At 37.6% G+C, this 22,891-nt stretch overlaps 1 protein-coding gene across 7 annotated transcripts; it reads left to right on the forward strand.

The window, feature by feature from the left end:
* The first annotated feature begins 11,406 nt into the window (after positions 1-11,406).
* Positions 11,407-22,517, forward strand: LOC139150413 (sulfotransferase 1E1-like). Of its 7 annotated transcripts, none has more exons than XM_070722769.1 (2): positions 11,407-11,661; positions 18,029-22,517. In XM_070722769.1, exon 2 carries the CDS (start codon positions 18,220-18,222, stop codon positions 19,135-19,137), a length of 918 nt encoding a protein of 305 aa, XP_070578870.1. In that variant the 5' UTR covers positions 11,407-11,661; positions 18,029-18,219; the 3' UTR covers positions 19,138-22,517. The 7 variants fall into 7 exon arrangements, with proteins under 7 accessions (XP_070578870.1, XP_070578874.1, XP_070578876.1 ...); XM_070722773.1 differs by lacking the exon at positions 11,407-11,661 and adding an exon at positions 12,493-12,639; XM_070722775.1 differs by lacking the exon at positions 11,407-11,661 and adding an exon at positions 16,391-16,458.
* Positions 22,518-22,891: the final 374 nt, after the last annotated feature.

Here is a 22,891-nt window from a genome sequence, read left to right on the forward strand (position 1 = left end):
CATACATTCCGTTTTATAAATGTAATACCTTTAGTTAGAGATACCAACCAGTATAAATATTTTCATTGACCGATCCCCATTATTCTGAAGGTCATGCAAGGTTGTTCCTATTATTCTTCCCAGCATAATTTAAAATGACACGTTCACTGTACCATGTGCCGATGACAGGTCTTAGTAAAATAATGCATTTCTTTGTCAAGAAAACTGCCTGTTCTTTTTAAAATTTCTTCACTTTGCGATATTTTTGCTTTAAATTTGTGGTATTGGTGCATTTTGTAATACTGTGTTTATGTTGATGCACTCATTATAAAGTACCACGTTGTCATCTAGATAGAGTTTGGCGAATATCAACTTTGTATATCAGAAAACTAGATTTTAGGTCGATCACATCTCAATCATTCTATTCTCAAAGAAGTAACGAGTGGACGTGTAACGGGGACATTATAAATTTGTCCCATGATGATATCATGACATTGTATCTTACATCTCTATTTCCATTCGATTTGTAACGGTTTTGCATTTTATACCACCAAAACGTATTTTAAACACTCGATTTGACATGGAATTGTTTAATTTAGGTAAATACTAAATATAACACTGTTAAATCACTGAATACTTTGGCTAGTGAAGTAACAGCTGTTCTGCTTAGGGATAATCCGGTGTTGCAGATGACGAAATTACCCAACTGTTGCAAGGGCAGAGCATATTAAATTAGATTCAGTTCGAAAAATCAAAGAGCTGCAGGTTTTTCTTGGATTCAGATAAAGACAAACCATTTCCAGGCGGAAATTTTGAAGTGATGCTGCTGGATTGAACTCTGATTAGCAAAAATGAAGTCATTTGTTACCCTATCATTAAATTTCTAGAGCTAGTGCACAGATGACGTAGATTCATAGTTATGTGTTCTCCTTGATTCAAACGCCAACGTATATAACTGTTAAGTCGACATGTGTTTGCTCTGCGTGATAACGTCAAAAAAGGAAATTGTGTATTTAAGTGTTATTTTCAAAACTGTATAATTGCTCGCGATATTTTCAGTTTCGTTCATTAGACGTATACATATACAGAGACTCCACAATATTTTTAGCAGCATTCGATGGATACAACATTTAGAGAGCTGGAATGGAGGTATAGTTTCATAGCGATTAGTTTGCTCCTGTAGTTGTGAAATTACTGTAGGGTGGAAATACTTGTCATACTTATTGGTCATACATTGTTTATGTTTAAATCAGTCATAAACATTACTGTAATCATGGTTGGCATTTTAAACTACGAACTGAATTACGCAGGGACGCAGTTGCTCTTTCAAATTGTTTGGATAACATTCCTTCATTGTATGTGAACATTTTACATGTTATATCCTGATCGTTGTATCGGGTAGATGAACTCTTCCAGGACGGTCAGACATAGATACCAGAGTGAGCTGTAAAAGCCATTTATACTGTTACGTGCAGAGAAAACGAACAAAAGGGTGAACTCAGCAGTTAACGTTTAAACAAAATTTATTACAAAAATAAAACTAATTGCTAAGTCAGGGATAGAGTACAAGCTTTAAAAGTGTACAGATTACTTATCTCAGCTGGGACGGCAAAGCTCCAGTCTCAGAGTTGTAACAGTCTGTCGGACGAATGAACAGTCCTTTGGCTTGCAGGCTTGCAGTTGCACAAAGTCCACAGTGTAAATCCAGCGTTGGCAGTGAAGGTCTTGAGAAGTCTTGAAAATTACTACGGCTGGAGTTTAGTAACACACAAGAGACACGATCCCAAAAGTCTGACTGGAAGCTGTGCACGTCCCTTTTATAAAGGCATATAGGAACAATCTAGAACTTTTATTGACATGCTAATTACTGTTCTAAAATTATCTCCCTTACACAACTAATCAACTTTCCAGAACATTCCAAACATGACTAATTGAATTCAAGGTTGTGAGGTCATCAAGGGCAGTGACCTTGAGAATGTTCTAGACTAATTGAACTCAGGTCATGATGAGTGTGGGGGAAATGACCTACATAACAATACTGTGGACTGCGCAATGACGTATGCATACCTGAGACACTAGGGCGTTCATCTGAACTGGTTTTCCTGAAGACGACAGCACTGCACATTTTAGCCGAGAAATCAGAGTACACAATATTTCAATCGATAGGAAAGTGACTCAGTATTGTAAAAGCTATGCGTTCAAGTGATTGGTTTAGTTTGAAAAACAACAATCAGATCTTTGATCTTCCAAATTTACAGACGCTTGACTTTGTTGATTCTTTATATCGAAGTTGCAGATTTCACAAACAGACTAGAATAGTTAACGAGTTTTAATAGTCAGTCGTAGTTTTGTCGTAGTTTTATTAACAACTGTATGTGAGTCTTTCTCTATCTTCCCGTTGGTCTATAGCGACTCATATGACCTGAGTTCAACGGATCACTTTTTATCGTCTATGTATCAATTAGGTCTCCTGATCTATACTTTATTGCAAGTGGGCCAAGTTTGAAAAATGTGGTTTCTATTCAAAAGCTCGGTGTGATTATTTTTAAGTCGTGTACTTGCTACTCAGTACCCGAATTTAAAACAAAACGTATCAGCAATATATAACCGTCCACACCCATGAACGAAATTAACATTAAGGCTTATTACATTTGAGTTACCAGTGACTTCAAATGATAACCAGATATGAACTGAATATGCTCACGTGTTTTACAACAGGTTCATTAATAGTAGTACGCTTCATAGAACAATAAGATATATGTTATCACTAATGAAGCAGGTTTTTTTCAATATCGCACAGTACTCTAAGATTTTAATCACTAATTACAAAACTTTATTTAATATGCAAATGAGCTGTTAATTAACTTGACACTGCTCAATGCTTCATGGGACAATTAGATATCCATCAGATCAACATTTGTAGCGCGTTTTATTTAATGCAGTATTTTTAGAGTAATGTCACTAATTACGAAGTTCATTAAATATGCAAATAATCCCTATATTAACTTGACACTGTTCAATGATTCATAGCACAATTAAATATTTATCAAATCAATATCTGTAGCACGTTTCACAAAATTTGGTGCCGTAATTTCAGAGTTACCGGTATATACCTAATTACAAAGTTTATTAAATATGCAAATGAACCCTTAATTAACTTTACACTACTAAATGCTTTACAACACAGTTAGACATCTGTCAGATCAGTATATGCAGCAGTTTTCATCACATTTGATGCAGTTATTTTGGAGTTATATGACTACTTATAAAACTTCATGAAATATGCAAATGAGCTAATTATTAACTAGACACTGTTCAATGCTTTTCAGTACAATTGGATATTTATCAGATCAACATCTGTAGCAAGTTTCATCAAATTTGACGCTGTAATTTTGGAGTAATATCACTAATTACAAAGTTCATTAAATATGCAAATAAACCCTTAATTAAGTTCATACAAGTAATTGCTCTACACCACAATAAGATATCTGTCGAATCAGCATCTGCAGCAGATTTCATAACATTTGGTGCAGTTATTTTGGAGTTATATCACTAATTACAAAACTTCATAAAATATGCAAAGGACCTATTTTTTAACTTGACACTGCCAAATGCTTCTCAGTACCATTAGATATTTATCAAAAACAATATCTGTACCCAATTTCAAAGACTTGGGTGCCGTAATTTCAGAGTTATATACCTAATTACAAAGTTCATTAAATATGCAAATTAACCCCTAATTAATTTCACACTACTGAATACTTTACACTACAGTTAGATATCAGTCGGATCAGTATCTGCAGCAGATTTCATCACATTTGGTGAAGTTATATCGAAGTTATATGACTAATTACAAAACTTCATAAAATATGCAAATGACCTATTTATTAACTTGACACTGTCCAATGCTTCTAAGTATAATTAGATATATATCAGATCAATATTTGTTGCAAGTATCATCAAGTTTGGTGCAGGAATTTCAGAGTTATCTCACTAATAACAAAAGTTCATTAAATATGCAAATGAGAAGGCAATTGACATGACACTCACAGTATCATCATAATGTTCTGAGATTGTCATCTGTGAAAAGTTTCATGAAATTTTGTGCAGTATTTCTTGATATATGTCTACACTGTCATTACCGTCTCCATAGGGAAACCATTGTACGGAAAAAAACGATATTGCATAACTTCATTAATATGCAAGCCACACTAACAAAAATCTAATCAGTTCTTGCAAGTAGCATATGGTACCTGTGTACCAAATCTGACCTGAATCCGTTCAGGCGTTTTTGAGTTATCGTGTAAACAGACAGACAGACACACACACACACACACACACACTAACACACACACACACACACACACACACACACACACGGACAGACAGACAGACATCGCTATGACAATAGCCCACGTGTTTACACACGTGAGCTAAAAACTAAGGGGCCATCCATCTGTCGTCGCTACAGGCATTACCACGTAAGACAACCGATGCGTAAGAAAACATAATAAGTGTGACCTTTCGCAAGTTTTCGTCGTGATGGTAGAAGTAACAGGTTTCCTATCAATTAAATCCATTTTTAACCATGTTGATAAGTGTTTTGGTCCTCAGTGCAAAGTACACGGTAACGATTTCAGTTGTGCAGCGAATGCTTTTCTCTCCATTTAACACTTGGCTCTTGTACGTTTCACGACAATGTCAACGGCGTTGTATATGTAACAATTTTACACAGAATGAAATGTGCAACACGCCTGATAACATGTAAGGTTGAGATCTCACGGAATCGTAAACATGCTAGACATCATGACATTTTTTAATAATTTAATAATAATGTTTATTTCCTGTATAATACATGTACATTAAAATAATCATAATGAGCTTTACAGTATAAAAAACACGATTGGAACTAATTTGAGATGAACTAAATTGGATGGTGAAGTAATGTCGATTTTATCTACAAATGTAAGCTCATCTGCTTTTCTTTTTACGTTACACACTTGTTTTTATGAGTAATTTGCAACAATGCAATATTCAGCTATATGGCACCTAACACTTTTGAGAAATTTGAAAAAACATGAAAAATCAATTTACCCCAAATTAGTTCCAATCGTGTTAAAAAACAGTTCAAGGTACGTGAAAAAAGAAGCTAAGCTTACACTTATACTTACACTTATAAGTATATGTACTCTGTTGAGAAATTTACGTAAAGTCATAAATGATATAATAACACAGTTGAGTAAATCATATCTCAGAAATAACTCGAAAGATATTCATTTGCATCTCGAATGAAATATTATGAGATATTGTAGGGAATGTATTTAGTGTACGTTATGTTGTTAATAATAGATTTTGTCTGGTCATTTGAAGCATCGCCTCGTGGATATTTCTGTCTTCCGTTCAGCTGAACGCGACACAGCAGATTTCTCTCAGAAATTACGAGTCTATCTACTTAGAACTTAAAATGGAAAGTCACAAATGCAAATTTTCTTATCTCCTTGCAGAATTTGTTGTTACTTTGCAGATCATGCAAGTTTTCAGAAAATTTTAAGCTTTTCTCAGTCATGTGGAAACATTTTACGAGAGCTACGTATGTGCGTAAGTACTACGTACGAGAGCTACACACGAGAGCCACTACCCCTCCGAAATTCTAAAGGTCGACCCCTTGTAATCAGACTCCTGTCAGTCAGCTGTACCGTATCCTCAATTCTCCTTGAAAAAGTGCTCCACACTGAGCCAAGTCAAAACGTTTCATAAAATAAACAATTGAGGTGATCAGAATGACCATGAAATTCCGATAAGAGTAAGGGCCGAACAATGTGAAATTTCACTCGACGTGTTTTATCACAAAACGCGACCCTTCCACCGTATTTGTATTCTGACCAGCAATGATACTACAGGTTACATGTTGCGTGATTGATTGTAAAACGGTCCCTCCCCGAGAAAGTCTTTTCCTCGGAAATCTTTACCTCTCCACAAAGCATACCACCCGATCTTCCTTGCTGTTGAAATGAAAATGCAGTTACAAATATATATGACGTAGTGTGTAAATGTGAAATCAGTGAACGTCACATGATTTGAACGTGATGTTGTGTAATAGCACGTGAGGGCGAAGCTTGGGTTCAGTGACAAACAATCCCTTTCATTTCATCATTAGGGACGGACCATTAGATCTTGGGAGGGGGGTGGTCAAAAACAGAAAAAAAAAATTTTCAGAGCAAAAAGTTAGGAAAAAAAAATCTTCAAGCTAGTTTGCAAAATAAAAAAAAAATAAACAAGAAGACAAAGGCGTAAAAAAAAAATCTGCAAAAGTCTCTAAAATTTTGAATTTTTTTTAGATTTTACCGACAGGAAGCAACTTTCTGTATTTTTTAGTACATCCTCCAGGCACATTTTTAATTTTAATTTATACATTTCGAGTGACTGTATCCCTTATACAGGAAGTTGTGATTATCTTATCTTTTCAGGACTTTTGTATTCTGATCACTTGAAAATTATGAAATTATAGAGCCTGTTTTCTACTTGTTTCCTGCGTACAAACCAAGCAGGTACACTAGGTAAAACATTGAAACTATGGTATGGTTGTCAAGACGATAGTTGTATTTGCCTTTTAAGATCAAGGTAAACAGATGCAGGCCACATCAGTTTCATTTTTTTCACAGCATTTTATTGCAATGATGAATGCAAGAATGGGTGAACAAGTAGAAACACGTCATTTAATGATAAAACAACATATCAAGCCATTATGTATTATTTTGCTTTAAAAAGGCATTTTCAATTCTTTTTTCTCAAAAGACAGCATCAAAAAACAACAGCAACATATGTTTTAACATTCAACAATACACTACGTAGAATGCCATCTATCCAACAAATCCCAACACAAAAACACACAAAAGGGTTGAACTTTGAAAGTTTCTCGATAGCAAATACTGAATAAATCTGCATGAATAATCGTTTTTGTGTAGCAAATTTCAAAGAAATTGGACAAGCCCTTTCAGAGAATACAGATTTTTTGACCATTTTTGGCATAAATTGCCCTAAAAAGACAAATATTGAAATTTCAACACATCTATACACATCCAATCAATTTGGACATGCTGCTACAGAGAAATAGATGTTTTGATGTTTTGATCAAAAAAGGGCAACAATTGCTCTAAAAACACAAATATGCAAATTTAACTATATTATTTAGCTTATTTTAGCTTCTCAGCTTGTCAAAATCAATTGTAAATCATGAGATATGCATGATGTTTGGTGGGGTGAATGTAGGCATTTCACCACTCAGTAGAAAGGGAAGCCAGGAAGCCAAAATAGACAATTTTCAAAACTATAGGAAGCTACTGAGGAGCAAGAAGACCATGTTTCAGAGGAAGATGTGTAATTCGAAAAAAATGCTCCCAAAGTGCCACCAAATAATACCATTTTAATCTCTATTTTTCAAAAGCTCCAACAGCAGCAGGGGGGACACCCCCCTCCTGACCTCCCCCCACAAAAATACTCCCCAAGTGCCACCAAATAACACATTTATTCTCTATTTTTCAAAAGCTCCAACGGCAGCAGGGGGACACCCCCCCTGACCACCCCCCGCAAAAATACTCCCCAAGTGCCACCAAATAACACCATTTTAATCTCCATTTTTCAAAAGCTCCAACGGCAGGAGGGGGACACCCCCTCCTGACCTCCCCCCGCAAAAATACTCCCCAAGTGCCACCAAATAACACCATTTTAATCTCTATTTTTCAAAAGCTCCAATAGCAGCAGGGGGACACCCCTCTCCTGACCCCCCCCCCTGACCGCTTGCGTGACCGCTTATGGTGCTTGGCACCACATCTTTGCCCTCTAATATCTTCAGACAGCGACGAACTAAAAAAAAATTATAAATCTGAAAATTTACTCTGAAAAAAAAAATTTGCACAGCTAATCTCAATTGGAAAAAAAAAACTTCAGAAATTTACAATAGTAAAAAAAAAAATTTCACAATTTCATTGTGACCACCCCCCCTCCCAAGGTCTAATGGTCCATCCCTTAGCATATAGCAGATTGTTGCGGTTGGTGGGTTGAATGCACTTTCACTTCAAGTAATGTACAGTTGCTGCACAGTGTGCGTGCAATATCTCTACTGAATGCGTTGATAAAAGAGTCTGAATATTCCTTGCGGTGGAATGACCAGGAAAACAACGTGAGCAAGAAAACAATTCAATGAGACAAAGGTATTTCAACAGACAGACATTACACCGACTGACGTGACAGTGCTTACGTTAGGGAGCGTTCGGTTATTACGGCCGGGGGTGGGCCGGCAAAATCCGGGGGGGGGGGTTCACCTTAAATTTGAAAACTGCAAAGGGGGGGGGGTCATGTATTTTTCAAACAGCTCAGAGGGGTCACTTAATTTTCATAAGTACCCGTCCCGTCAAAAAGCAGTTTCAGTGTTCAGAAATATTCTGAGAGATAAAAATCATTCGTTGAATGATTTCATTCTCTGTAGTCATATATTTAAAAATATAATTATCTGTCACATGAACATCTTGACTAGGCAACTCTGAGGCTTGTCTTATTGTAAATCGAGCTCACTGAGGGCAATGAACAATTTCCTATTACTATAACTTACACATTATAGATATAGCAAATTTTGTCAGGGAAATTATTTAACAGTTACCTGTAGACTACTAGTACCATGAAAAGTGAAATTATACTTTTAGGTGAAATTCCAATATCATAATTGTTGTCAACTTCTGAACTTTCAAATACCCTATTCGAATCAAGTACATTTGTATCAATTATCAAACACCTATAAAAGCACAAACAAATTTAGTCTAGCAATGTAAAAACATTATTCATAGTTTTCTCACAGAATCCAATGTATAGTGAATCAACATTTTGGTGAAATTCCAAAATCCAATTTTTTGCACACATATCAACCTTTAACCATCGTTGTCTAACTAAGTACTTTAAAATGAATTATCAAACGTCCATAAATACACAGATTTAGATACTTTTGAATTGGACAAAAAAAATTATTCTTAGTTTCCTTATAGACTACCATGTATGGTGAATCAACATTTTGGTGAAATTCTAAAATCCAATTTCTTGCACACATATCCATTTGTAACCACCCTAGTCTAATCAAGTACATTAATTTTAATATTCGAGAGTACATAAATACACAGATTTACCTATTTTTTGTATTTGAACAAATTTATTCATAGTTACCTCATAGACTACCATGTAAAAGTGGATGGACATTTTCAGTGAAATTCCCGGGCCAAAATCAGATTTCTTTATCATATCCTAATCAGGTACAATTATGTTAATTATTCAACGTCTGTATATGCACAAGTATAGCAAGTTTTTCATTGGAAAAAATAATTCATAATTTTATCATAGACTCCCATGTATAGTGGATGAACTGTTACATTTTTGTGAAATTCTAACTGAAGTCAAATTTTTTGTTCACATACCAGGTATAACAACCCTGTTCAAATTAAGTACTTTTATGTCAATTATCAAATATCTATAAATGCATCGATATAATTTTGTATTGAAAAAGTATTACATAGTTTTCTCATGGACAACCATGTATAGTGAATCAACATTATCAACAGCTGATTATCAATTAAATCCAAATGTCAAAATTTTGTACACACACACTTGCGCAAAAATATTGCGAAGTACCTGTAATTTCTGGGGTAATTTCAAAATTATAGCAAGTCAGAAGGGGAAATTTGAACATTAACACCTTGTGAGTTTGTGAGGAGGGTCATTTGAAAAAAGCTGAGAATCTTTCTTTGGATTATATCGCCCCCCTTCAGAGGTGTATGTGTTTACAGTTATACTCAAGCAATGTGGGGGGGGGGGGTCATGAAATTTTTATCATCTTAAAAGGGGGTCGTCAATTTTTTGGCGCAATAGTTAGGGGGGTTCACTTATTTTGACTGATGCGCAGGAAGACTTTGCCGGCCCACCCCGGCCATAATAACTGAACGCTCCCTTAGGTGAGAGTAGGCCTATATATTGTCTGTGTGTTGTGAAAGAAAATGCCAACAACTGCAGTGGCAAATTTGTATTTGCAGATGGGATGGGCTTAATTCTATGCCATTCATAGGGCTGTAAGCTGCCGTACAGAGGCAGATGTTGTTCATTAAATCCTTTACAGTCATATCCGATATGCACTTTCATTAAATCCGCGTTAACATCACATAAATATATACTTCAGTCTTCAGGAAATTGCATCAGACTCTGGGATGCGACTGCGCTATCTTCTATTCGATTTCCCCTACATGCTCAGTTTTGGACAGAATGCACATAGTGCAGTGCAATGACCTGGCATTAGTTACTTAGATAGGTCCCTTTGGCGTGATACCAATCAAATTTGTAACTTCCAATTTAGATGTACGATGCATATGAGATGGATGTATTGATAGATAAAACAGGAGACAGAAATCCAAAACTGAAAACAACTCCGAAATTCCTCCATGGTGATTTCAAAGATGGTGGCGATGATTGAGATTTGAAAATACGAATGTTGCAATGCTCTATGGGCCTAATGGTCTGTATTGCGCAAGTTTCCACAGTTTCTGGGAGATTAGGTATATTTCCACAGTCTGTAGTTGGCGCATTTCATTGTTGACGGCAACGACACGGTGGAATACTCTAAGAAGTTAATGTGCAAGTTCCCTGGCCATGGTACATTGTCTAAAACGTGCATACTCGCCTGTTTGAGATCTGCTAGAAGTGTCATCGAACTTCCTTCTGTTTGAATATGGAAGATGGTCGTGCTCCTCAGAAGTTCAAGTGACATTTGAACATGGATACAGGACAATATCGTATAGCATAAATTTCCCATTATAAGATGTCAATATACACCGCTTCGCATTGCACGTCGCTATGTTCATTTGCATTTCTGTTTGATTGATTAAACACACTGATGACTTTATTGAGAAGTACATATATCTATGTTACTGTGATTAAATGGCAAAACAACGTAACGGAGGTCCATTACAAATTGAAGGCTATCGTGATATTATGAAGTGTTTGGTTCCCAAGGGCTCAGACAGCGAATGTATGACATTCCTCTCGTTGTTCTCCAAAGTATCAACTGATTGAAGTCGCTTATATTACAATAAAAGTGTCATCAATCAATATTCTGTAGGTCCAGATGATCCTTGTTATTTTAGCCAAAACGAAACGCTACTTGTAACATTGTTCCCGAGAGGCACGCCGAAAGAAATGAAATAAGATTCCATCGGTAATTTTAAATTCCAATTTTCATTGCGTTTCCTTTTAATCTTTTTTCTTCTTTCCCACCTTGTCCTGTGGCGTTTTTCCCCAAATAAATCCCTTGTGAATCACTGTGTTTCCGAACAGAAGCCTCACAACCTACCCCCCCCCCATGACATCAAATAGTTCATCCCTCACAGTGGCATTATGCCTACTTAGTTGACGACCTTCCAGGTCGTGCCTAACACTTGCGAGAGTTCTCTGTCATGTTAATGCGAACATCTATCAGAATAACAAAAGATTACTTCCCGTATATTTCGCACTGCCAAATAGAAGAGGTCTCCATCCTTGAAGGACCAGGAGTCACATGCTTGCTGACAGTTCTAGCCAAGTACAGTATAAACAAGAATTGCGTTTAGTGATGGCTAAACAACTTTGCAGGGACAGTACTGTCACGTCTCTTTGGTAAGTCTGATCCTTATTAATTGCACCAATTGGTGTTTTTGTTAAACTGGGACCCTTGAGCCGTCGGGCCATTGGCTTTTCGGTTGAATCTCGAATGCTTTGAGCCACAGTGCAAACTTTCTATTGTTAAGAGCCAGATAGTCGCACTTGTCCGACTGTTATGTCAGACTGACGTCCTAAGAGCCAGATAGTCGCACTTGTTCGACTGTTATGTCAGACTGACGTCCTAAGAGCCAGATAGTCGCACTTGTTCGACTGTTATGTCAGACTGACGTCCACCAGGTGAATGTGCAGTAAACTTCCCTTTTTTGACACTCTCGAATGTGGTACCATTGAAGAGAGATTAATAGAATGCAAAGATCTACGTGTGAATGTGCAGCTAGACAGCTATTTTGAGAACACTGGGTGAGATAATACATGTACACTGAGATCAACGTGAGAATGAACGGATCCCGATGCCAATACTGCATGACAATCGAGTCTTTGTTTGAATCTATGTAAGATACTCGAACAGACTCGCCTGTAATAAATGAGAAAAGTAGCAGACCCCCCGACAACTACATGCATGTTTTCTAAAGCCAGGACGCATCTCATAAACATATACCCATTGTCTGATTTATTCAGCCCTACTCTACTACTATAGCCCCGAAACATTTGGCCATACCAGTACAAGTGACCTAAAAGATCCAAGGGCAGGCGAAAGTGACAGCATAAAATATATATGTTTATTGAGAACATCAAAGAATGTGTTTGTGGCTGCGAACACATATGTAATTTATGTCGAGTTCAGATGAGCAGTAAAAGCGGGTCAGAGATCAAAGTTAACACTGCTGTTGCTTGTGTTATCTGAAATAACGTTACGATCGACCAGCGCCCCAGTATCAGCTGCCTTGGCCGCTCCATATGGAGAGCTTTTTGATCGTAACCCAGCATCAATCACCCTCTGGATCGGTCAATGGGTTATCCAACTGTTACTCGGTAGGTGTACCAATTTTAAAATGATCTAAAGATGCCCTCTTTCATCGATTTGGCATTAGCCTGACATGATAGATGGGTAGCGTCTAACATGAGTGCGACACACTGCACGATAATGTAGACACTAGAAAGGGCCACGTAAATGCAAAAGTGTCGATGGCGGATGCAGGCATATATGTAGAGTGAAAAAGGATGAAGTTCAATGACCGACGAAACTCAGGGATATGACGATGAATGAAACTGTTGACACATTCACAACCATTTCACATGCAACATGGTTTCGATGTTGCTGCGCCCTCGGAAAAAAATGAAACATATATATATGCTCTGTATTGTGTCATCCAGTGCGGATGTATGTCCATCGTGTACATGACGTGACCCAGAAACCGAAAGCGTTTATCAATCCGCTGTTGGCTGCGGGCCTTCGTGGGCTCTACAGGCCCTACAGTACTCATTCTACATGAATTTGTTGCATAAGCTTACTCTTTAGTTGAGCATGTGATAAGCAAGTGAAAGGTGAACACCGCGATTCTCTCTTATCAGGTAGGTACAAGCCGGGGTACAAGCTATGTTATTGTACCTCCATGTTCTGATAAATTTACTGAATGTGCTATCATATCAGGCCACAGGGATCCAGAAGTCTGGTGGTTGTTGTTGTTGTTGTTTGTATTGTTGTTTATGTCTGTCAGTCGTGTTGTTGTTGTTGACCAACATAATTCAACGAACATAACTATTGCGTTTTTGTTGTTTCAAACGTAATGTAGATGTCCTAAGAAACACTACGAGGACGCTATCATTGTTGACCCGATGCAACTCTCTCCAGATGAGATAGTGTACGTTTGGAGAGAGTTGCATCCGGTCAAATAATGATAGCGTCCTTACAGTGTTTCTTACGACATCTACATTACGTTTGAAACAGCAACAACCAAATAGTTATGTTCATTGAATTTTATTGGTCAGTAACAACACGACTAATAAACATAAACAACAATACAAACAGCAACAACAACCAGACTTCTTGGTCCCCTGCGATCAGACAATCACGTCGATGTTCTTGTCCCTTTTGAGTGAAAATAGTGATCGAAACAATCATGAAACTTGAACTGTTTATCGTTTCAGCCTCTAATATCTACAAACTTAGCTACAACTAGACATAATATTTCCATTATTTTCTCCGTCAGCCCCCTCCGTCAGCCCCCTCCCTCGTCTAATATTCGTCGACCGAACACCAAAGCACAAGGTCGCAAGTGTACATGACTTACCTGATAGTGTGGTGTTCGTCACGGTTCACACTGTTCATTCGTTCTATAGGGTGCGAAGTTCTATATGCACAAAATCCGGGAAATTTACCTTACCCTTTAGGCTTTTATTGGACCACATTACGTACAGTTTGCTGTCTCTTGTTGTAGGACATTGAGAAATAAGAGATATTTAACTGACAATGAATTCACGACTAAATCTATTGACACAATGTTTGATCAGTCTAGAGTCAGCGACTAAATAAAGAAAAAAATCGCCTGTTAAGGGGCGACAGAGAACTTTGTCAAAACATGATCAGAATCGGTCGAGAGCAAAGTCGCGATGATCAGTTAGGCATGAACTTATTATGCAGAAACTGTTTTGCCATGCTCGGGGCGGGCAGTAAATGCTCTTACAAATGAAAAGTTCAGTTGGCGGGAATATAGATTGTTGTCATTGCTTTTTGTTTCGGTAGGCTCTGTCTCGATTTTACTATTTTTGTCACGGAGCACTGCCAAGTAGAAAGTGATGGGGATTTACCGAACTCAGTATATGATAAAATATATCACTTTATCTATGCTAGTATATCTATCATCGGTCTTACAAGGTCTGGCAATCATTGGCGATGAATGAGTGCTTCTCCTGTTTAGATCGTGACTTTTGTGTGATTAAAAATTACGTTCCCGTTCTCACGTAACTCTTTCTCGGGACACTTAAGATTTGGGGCACTGATATTACTGTCTAAACTTTGAACACTGCTTTCAAGTGTACATGGTCAAACCTTAGAACACTGCTTTCAAGTGTACATGGTCAAACCTTAGAAGACTTGTAGTAGTTTTCTGAGCTCAAACCGATGTCATACAAGGTTGATTTGCGTTACCGAAAGCCGTTTGTTTTCCAAGTATATATTAGCAATGCACTTTCTTTTTTAAGTCTACTTGTGTTTTCTAACCTTCCATTGTTCGTTTCTCTTGGCTCGGTGCCGGTCTTACCAAAGTTCGTTGACCTGTCACAGGATACACACAAGTTTAACATTTTGGGAAGATAATAGAGACCGGGGTCTGGTGAAAAGCAATGCGTAATTGTTGACACGCTAAGCATTTGCTTTGATATTTTTTTTCTCTTGGACGTTGTTTAACATTCTTAAAACCCTCGACCCTGCATCAATAGACTACATGTAAATCACTATCGCTATCTCGGTGAATACGTGTAACAATGTGCGATGCTATCAAATCTGGGTTAATTTCATTTGTTGATTCGTTCAGGTAACGTATGCACATAAAGTGGTCTCATGATACACATGATCATAAGGAGTGTTATTCTTAAAAGTCACCGCAAGCTTGACTTTTGTCATATTCTCCCCTAATGTTTACAAAGAAAGGTATGTGAAGTTCAATCCTTTGGAAATCAAATTGACACGTACATTGTTATTATAGCCATGGTAAGACGAGTCAAACAAAGATGATTTGTGTTTATCCTAGCAATAAAAAAATTAGCTCCATGCTTGAGGTGAGCTCTGTTATTTCATAGTCCCTCCACAAACTTTTGTGGAGAGACTGTGGTTGTGTTGAATGGATACTTTGGCCACCTGCGTCTCAGTACACCCATGTTGCTCCTGTAACTTCTTGATTTACATGGGAAACAAGGACCACAACGATCAGTGATAAAATTATTCTGGTTTGTCTTAGTACCTGTGCCACAAACACTCAACACCGTGCCTCACACCGTACCTCACACAAACACTGTCCGTTTTCTGTGAATTTACCTGTCGTTGAATGTTCTATTCAATTACAGACAAAAACCATCATTCTAATATGTTTCATTTGCTATGTTTGATCTGCTTGGAGCATCGTGGAGGGCGCCTTTCAATCTAGATATTACCGCTAGTAATGTCAATTACCAAGTCCTTAACTTGACGGAGAGATTTTGATGAACTCCATTGTGAAGGAATTGTCCAAACATCTATAAGTGTCTGAACATAATGGGTCACTCATTCGAGTCACACATACATTATCGTGTTTAAACAATCATACGTTATAGGCCTAATGGTGTTGTTACCAATCATTTGAACTTTGACTACATTTCGGATAATTTTACAAACCAAATTATATTACTTTCTACTTGATTTGTAATGATCACCTCTTCACATCAGACAACAACAAAAATATGGTTGTCTTCCTTTTTACGTATAGCTTTTATTTCATTTTACATTGTTTTATTTCATTTCATTTTTATTTTTGTGTCAGGAATAGTTCGACTTATTCTGAGTGTCAGTATTTTGATATTAGTCATAATTTTGGTAGATTTTCATAACTTTTGTGTCATTTCGAAGGGTATTTATAAGGCAGATATATTTTACAAAGTTCACTGAAACATTTTTGTCTTTTGAACAACGGCGGACACTATTTTTCCCCTCCCTTTCCACAAACATGACAGACACTATAAATTTGCATTAGAGGTTGTCACATAGGCGAAATCACGCCCAGAGCGCATTCATACCTGACATGCGCAAGGCTTGAATCACACAAATTCTCCAAGGAACAAGAACTCAGCGTGTTCAATTTGGCCGGACATTAATTAAAGGTAATTAAGTAAATCAAATAATACCGACATTTTTTGAATTGAAATTTGAATCCAATGATCAGCCACTCGTAATGACCCAAAGAGGAATTTGAAAGTTTTAGCGCATCCGGCATTTCAGGCTGTTGTCATGACAACTTGGTACCACTAGAAACGACTAGGTGTGTTGGTATACCGTAGACAAAGTCGAAAAGTAAATACAAATTTCAAACGTGCTTTAACGAAACTTATCGTGTGCTGGCCACAAATATGTCATTCATGAATAATTTATACATTCTCCCTGATATGATACCGATGTAATGCAGACGGATACCATCCGAATTACCATCCAAATACGACTATAGTGATTCACCACTCTTCCGTGGACTTTTTTCCACGGAGATGTGTAAAGATAGCAACCATATTGTTTCTGTCCTATGACGTTCGATTTGCCTGTATGCAATGCCTGACAGGGCGTGTCGATATGACTGACGGTGTGTAAATACAGCGTGCATTACTTGAAAAATCGCAGAATGAAATGACATCTGGTGGCAGATACAACTTTCAGCTGACCATCAATATTAAGCCTTTCGATATTATGAATTATATCCGGCTCTGAACGAAGTGCAGGTAGGGTCTTTCTTTGACGCTAACTTTTGCAAAACCCACTATTTTCTATGCGCATGTTGCTCGGAATGACACTAGCCTAGGCACTCATGAAAGTACCAACACGTCGCTTTGTTGACCGTCTGTGTTATGTAACAATGCGACTAGATGTAGGTTCAATCATAATTAGCCCTTTATAACTGGGGGCACAAGACAAAAACAATGTAAATTCACCATAAAATTTCATTGTTCATGTGTTGCCAGGTAGTGGTACTCGTAACGAGGTGGTGCCATCGAATGAGGGTGGATAAAATTTGAAAATATCACTAGTGTCGTTGCCCTGGTGACCAACCGATCATCTTCAATATTTGCAGATATGCGTTTGTTTAGTGAAATAATTCAGTGGTTAAAAATTTACAGCGAATATCTGAGCTCATTTTGCATAAGCTTGAACAGCATTTGCATAAGCTTGAACAGCAGAGGGTGGGGTTCCACACCACCGAGACGGTATTAATAAGGCTGGCCACCTCCATCGTGTATTTGTCACCTATGAGCGAATAAGGTTTGTTATTTTGCAGTCGTTTAGTTGTGTAGTGGAACCATGTCTTGTTCGTCGTTGTTAAATCTCACACCAAACGCGCTAGCTATATTCACTGCCTACTGTACTCTTATTGTAAGTGTTTAGTCATTGGCTGGCTATTTTCGACTCAACTTTACCCATATAAATGCATGCGTTAACTTCATTTGAATACGACATGTTGCTGGTGGGTCGCTTTTCTCTGTTATTACAATCCGGTAACGTCATCGTCGATTCGTCCAGAATGTCGTACAGGCGATAGGTCTCGTTCTCTTGCAGGAAGTTCACCGGTTCAGTCAAGTCCGGTACTCAAGCACAGGTATCTTTTATAATACCCCATTATACATAGATTTCAATCATTAATCTAATAGTTTGATCTTTACTGACGGAAATATCCTATTCCCTTCGCAGAGGGGAAAAAGCCATCCAATTGGAACAGCTGTTACAGCCAATATCCGTTACGAGCTAGTGGAAGGTATCATCATATCTGGACAGATACGAAAATACCACCCCTTCTAAAGACGCCATCTTGGTCACATTCAGTTGAAAATACACCTGGTACAGAAATCTTGATCGCCTTGACATAGAATCCAGCCACAGAGATGGATTTAGGTACTCTACTGTCGATGGTGGGTAAATTGGGCCAATATGGCAGCACCATGTTCAGATATAAAGGTTTACCATTACCTATTATAGTGGACACTAAACTCATGGAGAAAGTCGAAAATTTCGCCACACGAAGTGATGACGTCTTCATCGTTGGTTTCCCCAAATCGGGAACAACTTGGCTCCAAATAGCACTGTCTATGATGTACAGTAACTGGGGAACTTGCAAACGGAGTAAAAAGGGGCGGGTACCCGTGCTGGATATACCAAGCCTTCCCGGCGTTGAAGGCCATGACAAGTGTGTGAAGGCATCGTCACCACGTCTAATGAAGAGTCATTTACCGTTCGACTATTTCCCGAAGCAAGCCAAGCATGACGATCTGAGCAAAAAATGTAAGGTGATCTATGTCGCTAGGAATCCAAAGGACAGTTGCGTCTCTTTATTCCACATGCTCCGCGGATATCATTTTCTACAGACCGATGACTCCTGGGATCATTTCATTACGGATTTCATCGAAGGTGAGGTCATCTACGGGTCCTGGTTCCAACACGTCACTGGATGGCTAGAAAATAGCGATAAGGTGGACATGTTGTACATCACCTATGAACAAATGAAATTAGATTTTCCTTCTGTGCTTCACATGGTAGCTAATTTCCTAGATAAACCAGTCAGCGACGAGACAATCGAAAAAGTCTCGGAAGCATGCGGCTTCCAGGAACTCCGTCGACATGGAAAGGATAAGGTGGTTATACCAAAGGTGTTCTATGACTCCAAGAAGTCACCGTTTTTCAGAAAGGGAATAGTCGGCGACTGGAAAAACCACTTCACCGAAAAACAGAGTCAAGAATTTGATGAAAAAGTGGAAGCGCAATTAAGGGAGAAAGGTATACACTTTGTGTATGAACTCGATTAAAGAATGGCGGTGGCATACAGTTAGAGGTACTACAAAGTGTTTGCTATGTGAGATCATCCCAGTGGTACAGAGTGCATGGCGGACACAAATTATTTTAGGATTTTTATAAATCTTCCAGAATTTAAACGCAGAGAAATATTTTCATGACTCGTAGAATACTGCCCCAAACTGAAATATAAACGTTTCTTAAAATCACTACTAGATTCCATTTTGTCAGGGATTTTCAAATTATGTTTTAATCGTTGGAAACACAGAATTGCAAATCTGTGCACGGCCAAACGTTATCATGGCAGCTAACTGTATTCGGCACGGTTTGTTACATTTCACCGCTTCAAAATTATCTTTCATTACTTGATTACGCGACTGAAAATAAATTATGCATTTCTGTGTATATATTATTATCACTCGACTTGATCAGCAAATTATATTATTATTGGCTATGCATCTTATCAGTGTTGTTGTTATTATAGTCATACTCGTGTTAACAACAGAGTAAATCGTCAAATAGTACTAAGATTGAGTGATTATTGGCATCTTTTAACGTTGCCACCACTACAGCCATCTGAAAAATGTTGTGATGCTATCTATCACAAAAATAGAACTTCGTCATGAAACTCTATTTCAGATGTCAATGACTAGACGATGTATGTCTGCATGCTCGTAGAACAAAAAAGTAAAACACTACTTGTGTTATTTCCATCAGCTTTAAAATCGTTATGGGAAATGTTTTGAAAATGTATTAAGTTTTGACGCTGACATTAGGCAGTGGCGATGTAAACGTTGGTACATGCACTTTTATATGACGACGTGCAATGCAAATTGTCTGACTGTTATCGACTATTTTTGGGCCCGTGTTGTCCTTGCATTTGCAATGACAATAGAATTGTGAAATACACAATACTTAAACGTACGAGTCACATACTACGGATTCCCAGTAGTGGATCGCCTTGATGTTAGGTCTTCTCCTGTATTAAACCGTAATTATATTTTTAAAATGAGTGGAATTATGATATTAGGAAACTCGTTAAACATAGATTGTATTAAAATCGAAGGGGTCAAATAACAAGTTCTGAGGCCTTTCAGAGGTGTATTTGGCGCCACAACATGATAGTGCAGAAAAAGTTAAATTTGTGGAAGCCGTTTTGCCATATTGTGACTGTTATGGTTTGCCTGTTAAAAAACAACAACACTGCAATAATTAAAACTAGCAATCGCTTATGATTCATGGCAACACTATCAATGGTTTGTGAAATGTCTCAGCTTTATATATTGACGTTGTTTTATTTTTTGTCTGTTTTTCCGTTTCATATTTAATTAATCAAAATTTCTCTCATCCCAAAAAGAATGATGTAAACAATTATTTCCAGCAGTTTCACCCGTTTTTCGAATTCCATAGCGAACACTGCGTCGATTATTCAAATGCTATGATTCAAGTTATTTTTTAGGTTTTAAAATAGGAACACCTAGTCATTGCTGCATTTTATAGATATTACTGGCAATCATGGCGCCGACCACCACTTATTAGTCATAAGCTTAGTCAAACAATGGGTGACGTATGATGAGGGTGCCAAGCATTTAAAATAGAATAGAAAATATTCCGTGACCTTTGCCGTACATTGTTACGAGTCCTCATTGGGCGCTATGAATCATTTTAAAGTGATAAAAAATAAACGGTTACCAGGACAACGTCGGGTTTTGGTTGGGATAAATTATCTACAAAGCGCCGTTATAATTTAATTGCACTGAAATCTCAAATGGCTAAAGGATAGGTGTTTTGTGGGGGGATTGTCTGTGTATCTCTGTTTTTGGCGTTTTTGGCGCTTAAAATGAAACTCGAACCGTTGTATTCTGATCTCATTCGACCACTGAGATCGTGCACGCGTTATTGCAGAGTAAGTAAATGGCTTTCACCAGGTTTGTTTGCTGAAATAGAATGTTTTATTTTGTTCGGAATCTCCATTGCCTCATCGTGGAGCAGACCGTCAACCCGCACAATATTCCTGTCTGTTCTTTGCTTTGTATAACATCTTAATCTACTTGTTTGTCTTCAATATATTTACAAGGTGGTATACTTGTTTATCAGATGTCTTTAAAAGTTACCCATTCATAGACAAGCCTTGTGACATATTTTATCCAGGAAAAATGAAATGGTGTGAGGAACTAAAGTAATTTTTTTCTTTGTCATTCTAGTTTTTATATGAATATTTTAAGATAGGGACCCGATTAAAGGTCCACATACTATTCGGTGTTTTTGTTCTCTGTTGAAGTCTCATATGAACATCTTCAATATTCTCCAGGAAGAGAACAACAAAGTTTGAGAAAGCTCAAGCGACAAACAGACTCTTTAAAGATAATGGACAAAAGTCCGTATACACTAAAAGACACTCGTCCCATGGAGTTCATGACGTCAGATTGAACTGTATAAACTGTTTGTCGAATATCTTCAAAGTTTCCAGACATATCTTACATCCATTACCTCCTAATAATCCATAAAGACTTTAAAGTGTTGACCGAATTGATTTTAAAGGTCCGAAATGTCTCATTTACCAATTATATATCTTTAACTGGGTGTTTCCTTAACGAATCGTGGTTCTGATTCAAGAATCATATTTTTGTGTACAGTGTGCTTTGGTGCCAATGATTTCAAATTCTATGCATGGTGAACTTATGCAATCAAATCTAATATTTTATACTTCTTGTTTCTAATTTTTTACACTTCACCTTTTTCTACATTTGGTTTGAACGCAACTGTAGGGTAGCCCAGCTCGGGTCAACTACAGCCCGCGATCGTTTGCCATCGTAGTAGTGTAACTATTTCACCAACTGCATGCGCGAGTCAACTTCGCTAAATGCAATTTACTCATCCAATACCAATCGTCGCTAATTCACATCAACAGAGTATCATAACGTATGTACGTGTATGTGTGCTTCCATGCCATTGTCAAGACGGGGTAGATTAGGCTGTCCTCAAACGGACGTACTGAGTAAGCGAACATCCGGGGAAATTCAAAGATATGGGTCGCCTGGACCACCTGTTGATCTAGTGTCAATATATATATAGAATTTTATTTCTTACTTACTGATGTATAAAGATGACAGAAAATGATATTCGGATATGAATAAGGTGTAAGTTCAAAACTTACAAAATGATTTTGCTGTTTATTTCCCGCAACTTGGTGTAACAGAAATTTTAAAAGGTACATTGCTGTCATCAGTTTCCGCCGGAAACGGATGGTATTGAAATGTAGGGGCACATTGTTATATTTGAATGTGGATGTAATATTTTACATATAATTGATTTGGATATCAAGCATTGTACTGTATGTTTATTCAATAAATATGACAACCGCTGTGTGGTTGCATTCATATCCATATGCAAACGTAGACTGAATTTACTGTTTTGTCCAGAAACCCTTTCAATATTGTAAATGATTGATCCTGAAATCATCGGCGTGCATGATTGATAACATCTCGTCCAATCGAGTTTTACGTGTATGGGAGGGCATTCAGAAATCACAGAATGATTGACCCTATTACAACGAATCGTCGATTTTCTATTACACCTGACAGGCAGGAAGCTTTTTGTCGCCAAATATCAATGTTTATTTTCCACTCATGACATTATTGACCATAGTTTCATAACCAAATGCAGAAATTATTTCCAAAGATTACGAGTACACTCACCATAGTATTATAACGTACCATGCCGCATGGGAGAAGCATTGCCTTGACATACCTTAGGGTCTGGTGAAGT

The sequence above is a fragment of the Ptychodera flava genome, chromosome 14, assembly GCF_041260155.1.
Source record: "Ptychodera flava strain L36383 chromosome 14, AS_Pfla_20210202, whole genome shotgun sequence".
In the NCBI taxonomy this organism is placed as follows: Eukaryota; Metazoa; Hemichordata; class Enteropneusta; family Ptychoderidae; genus Ptychodera; species Ptychodera flava.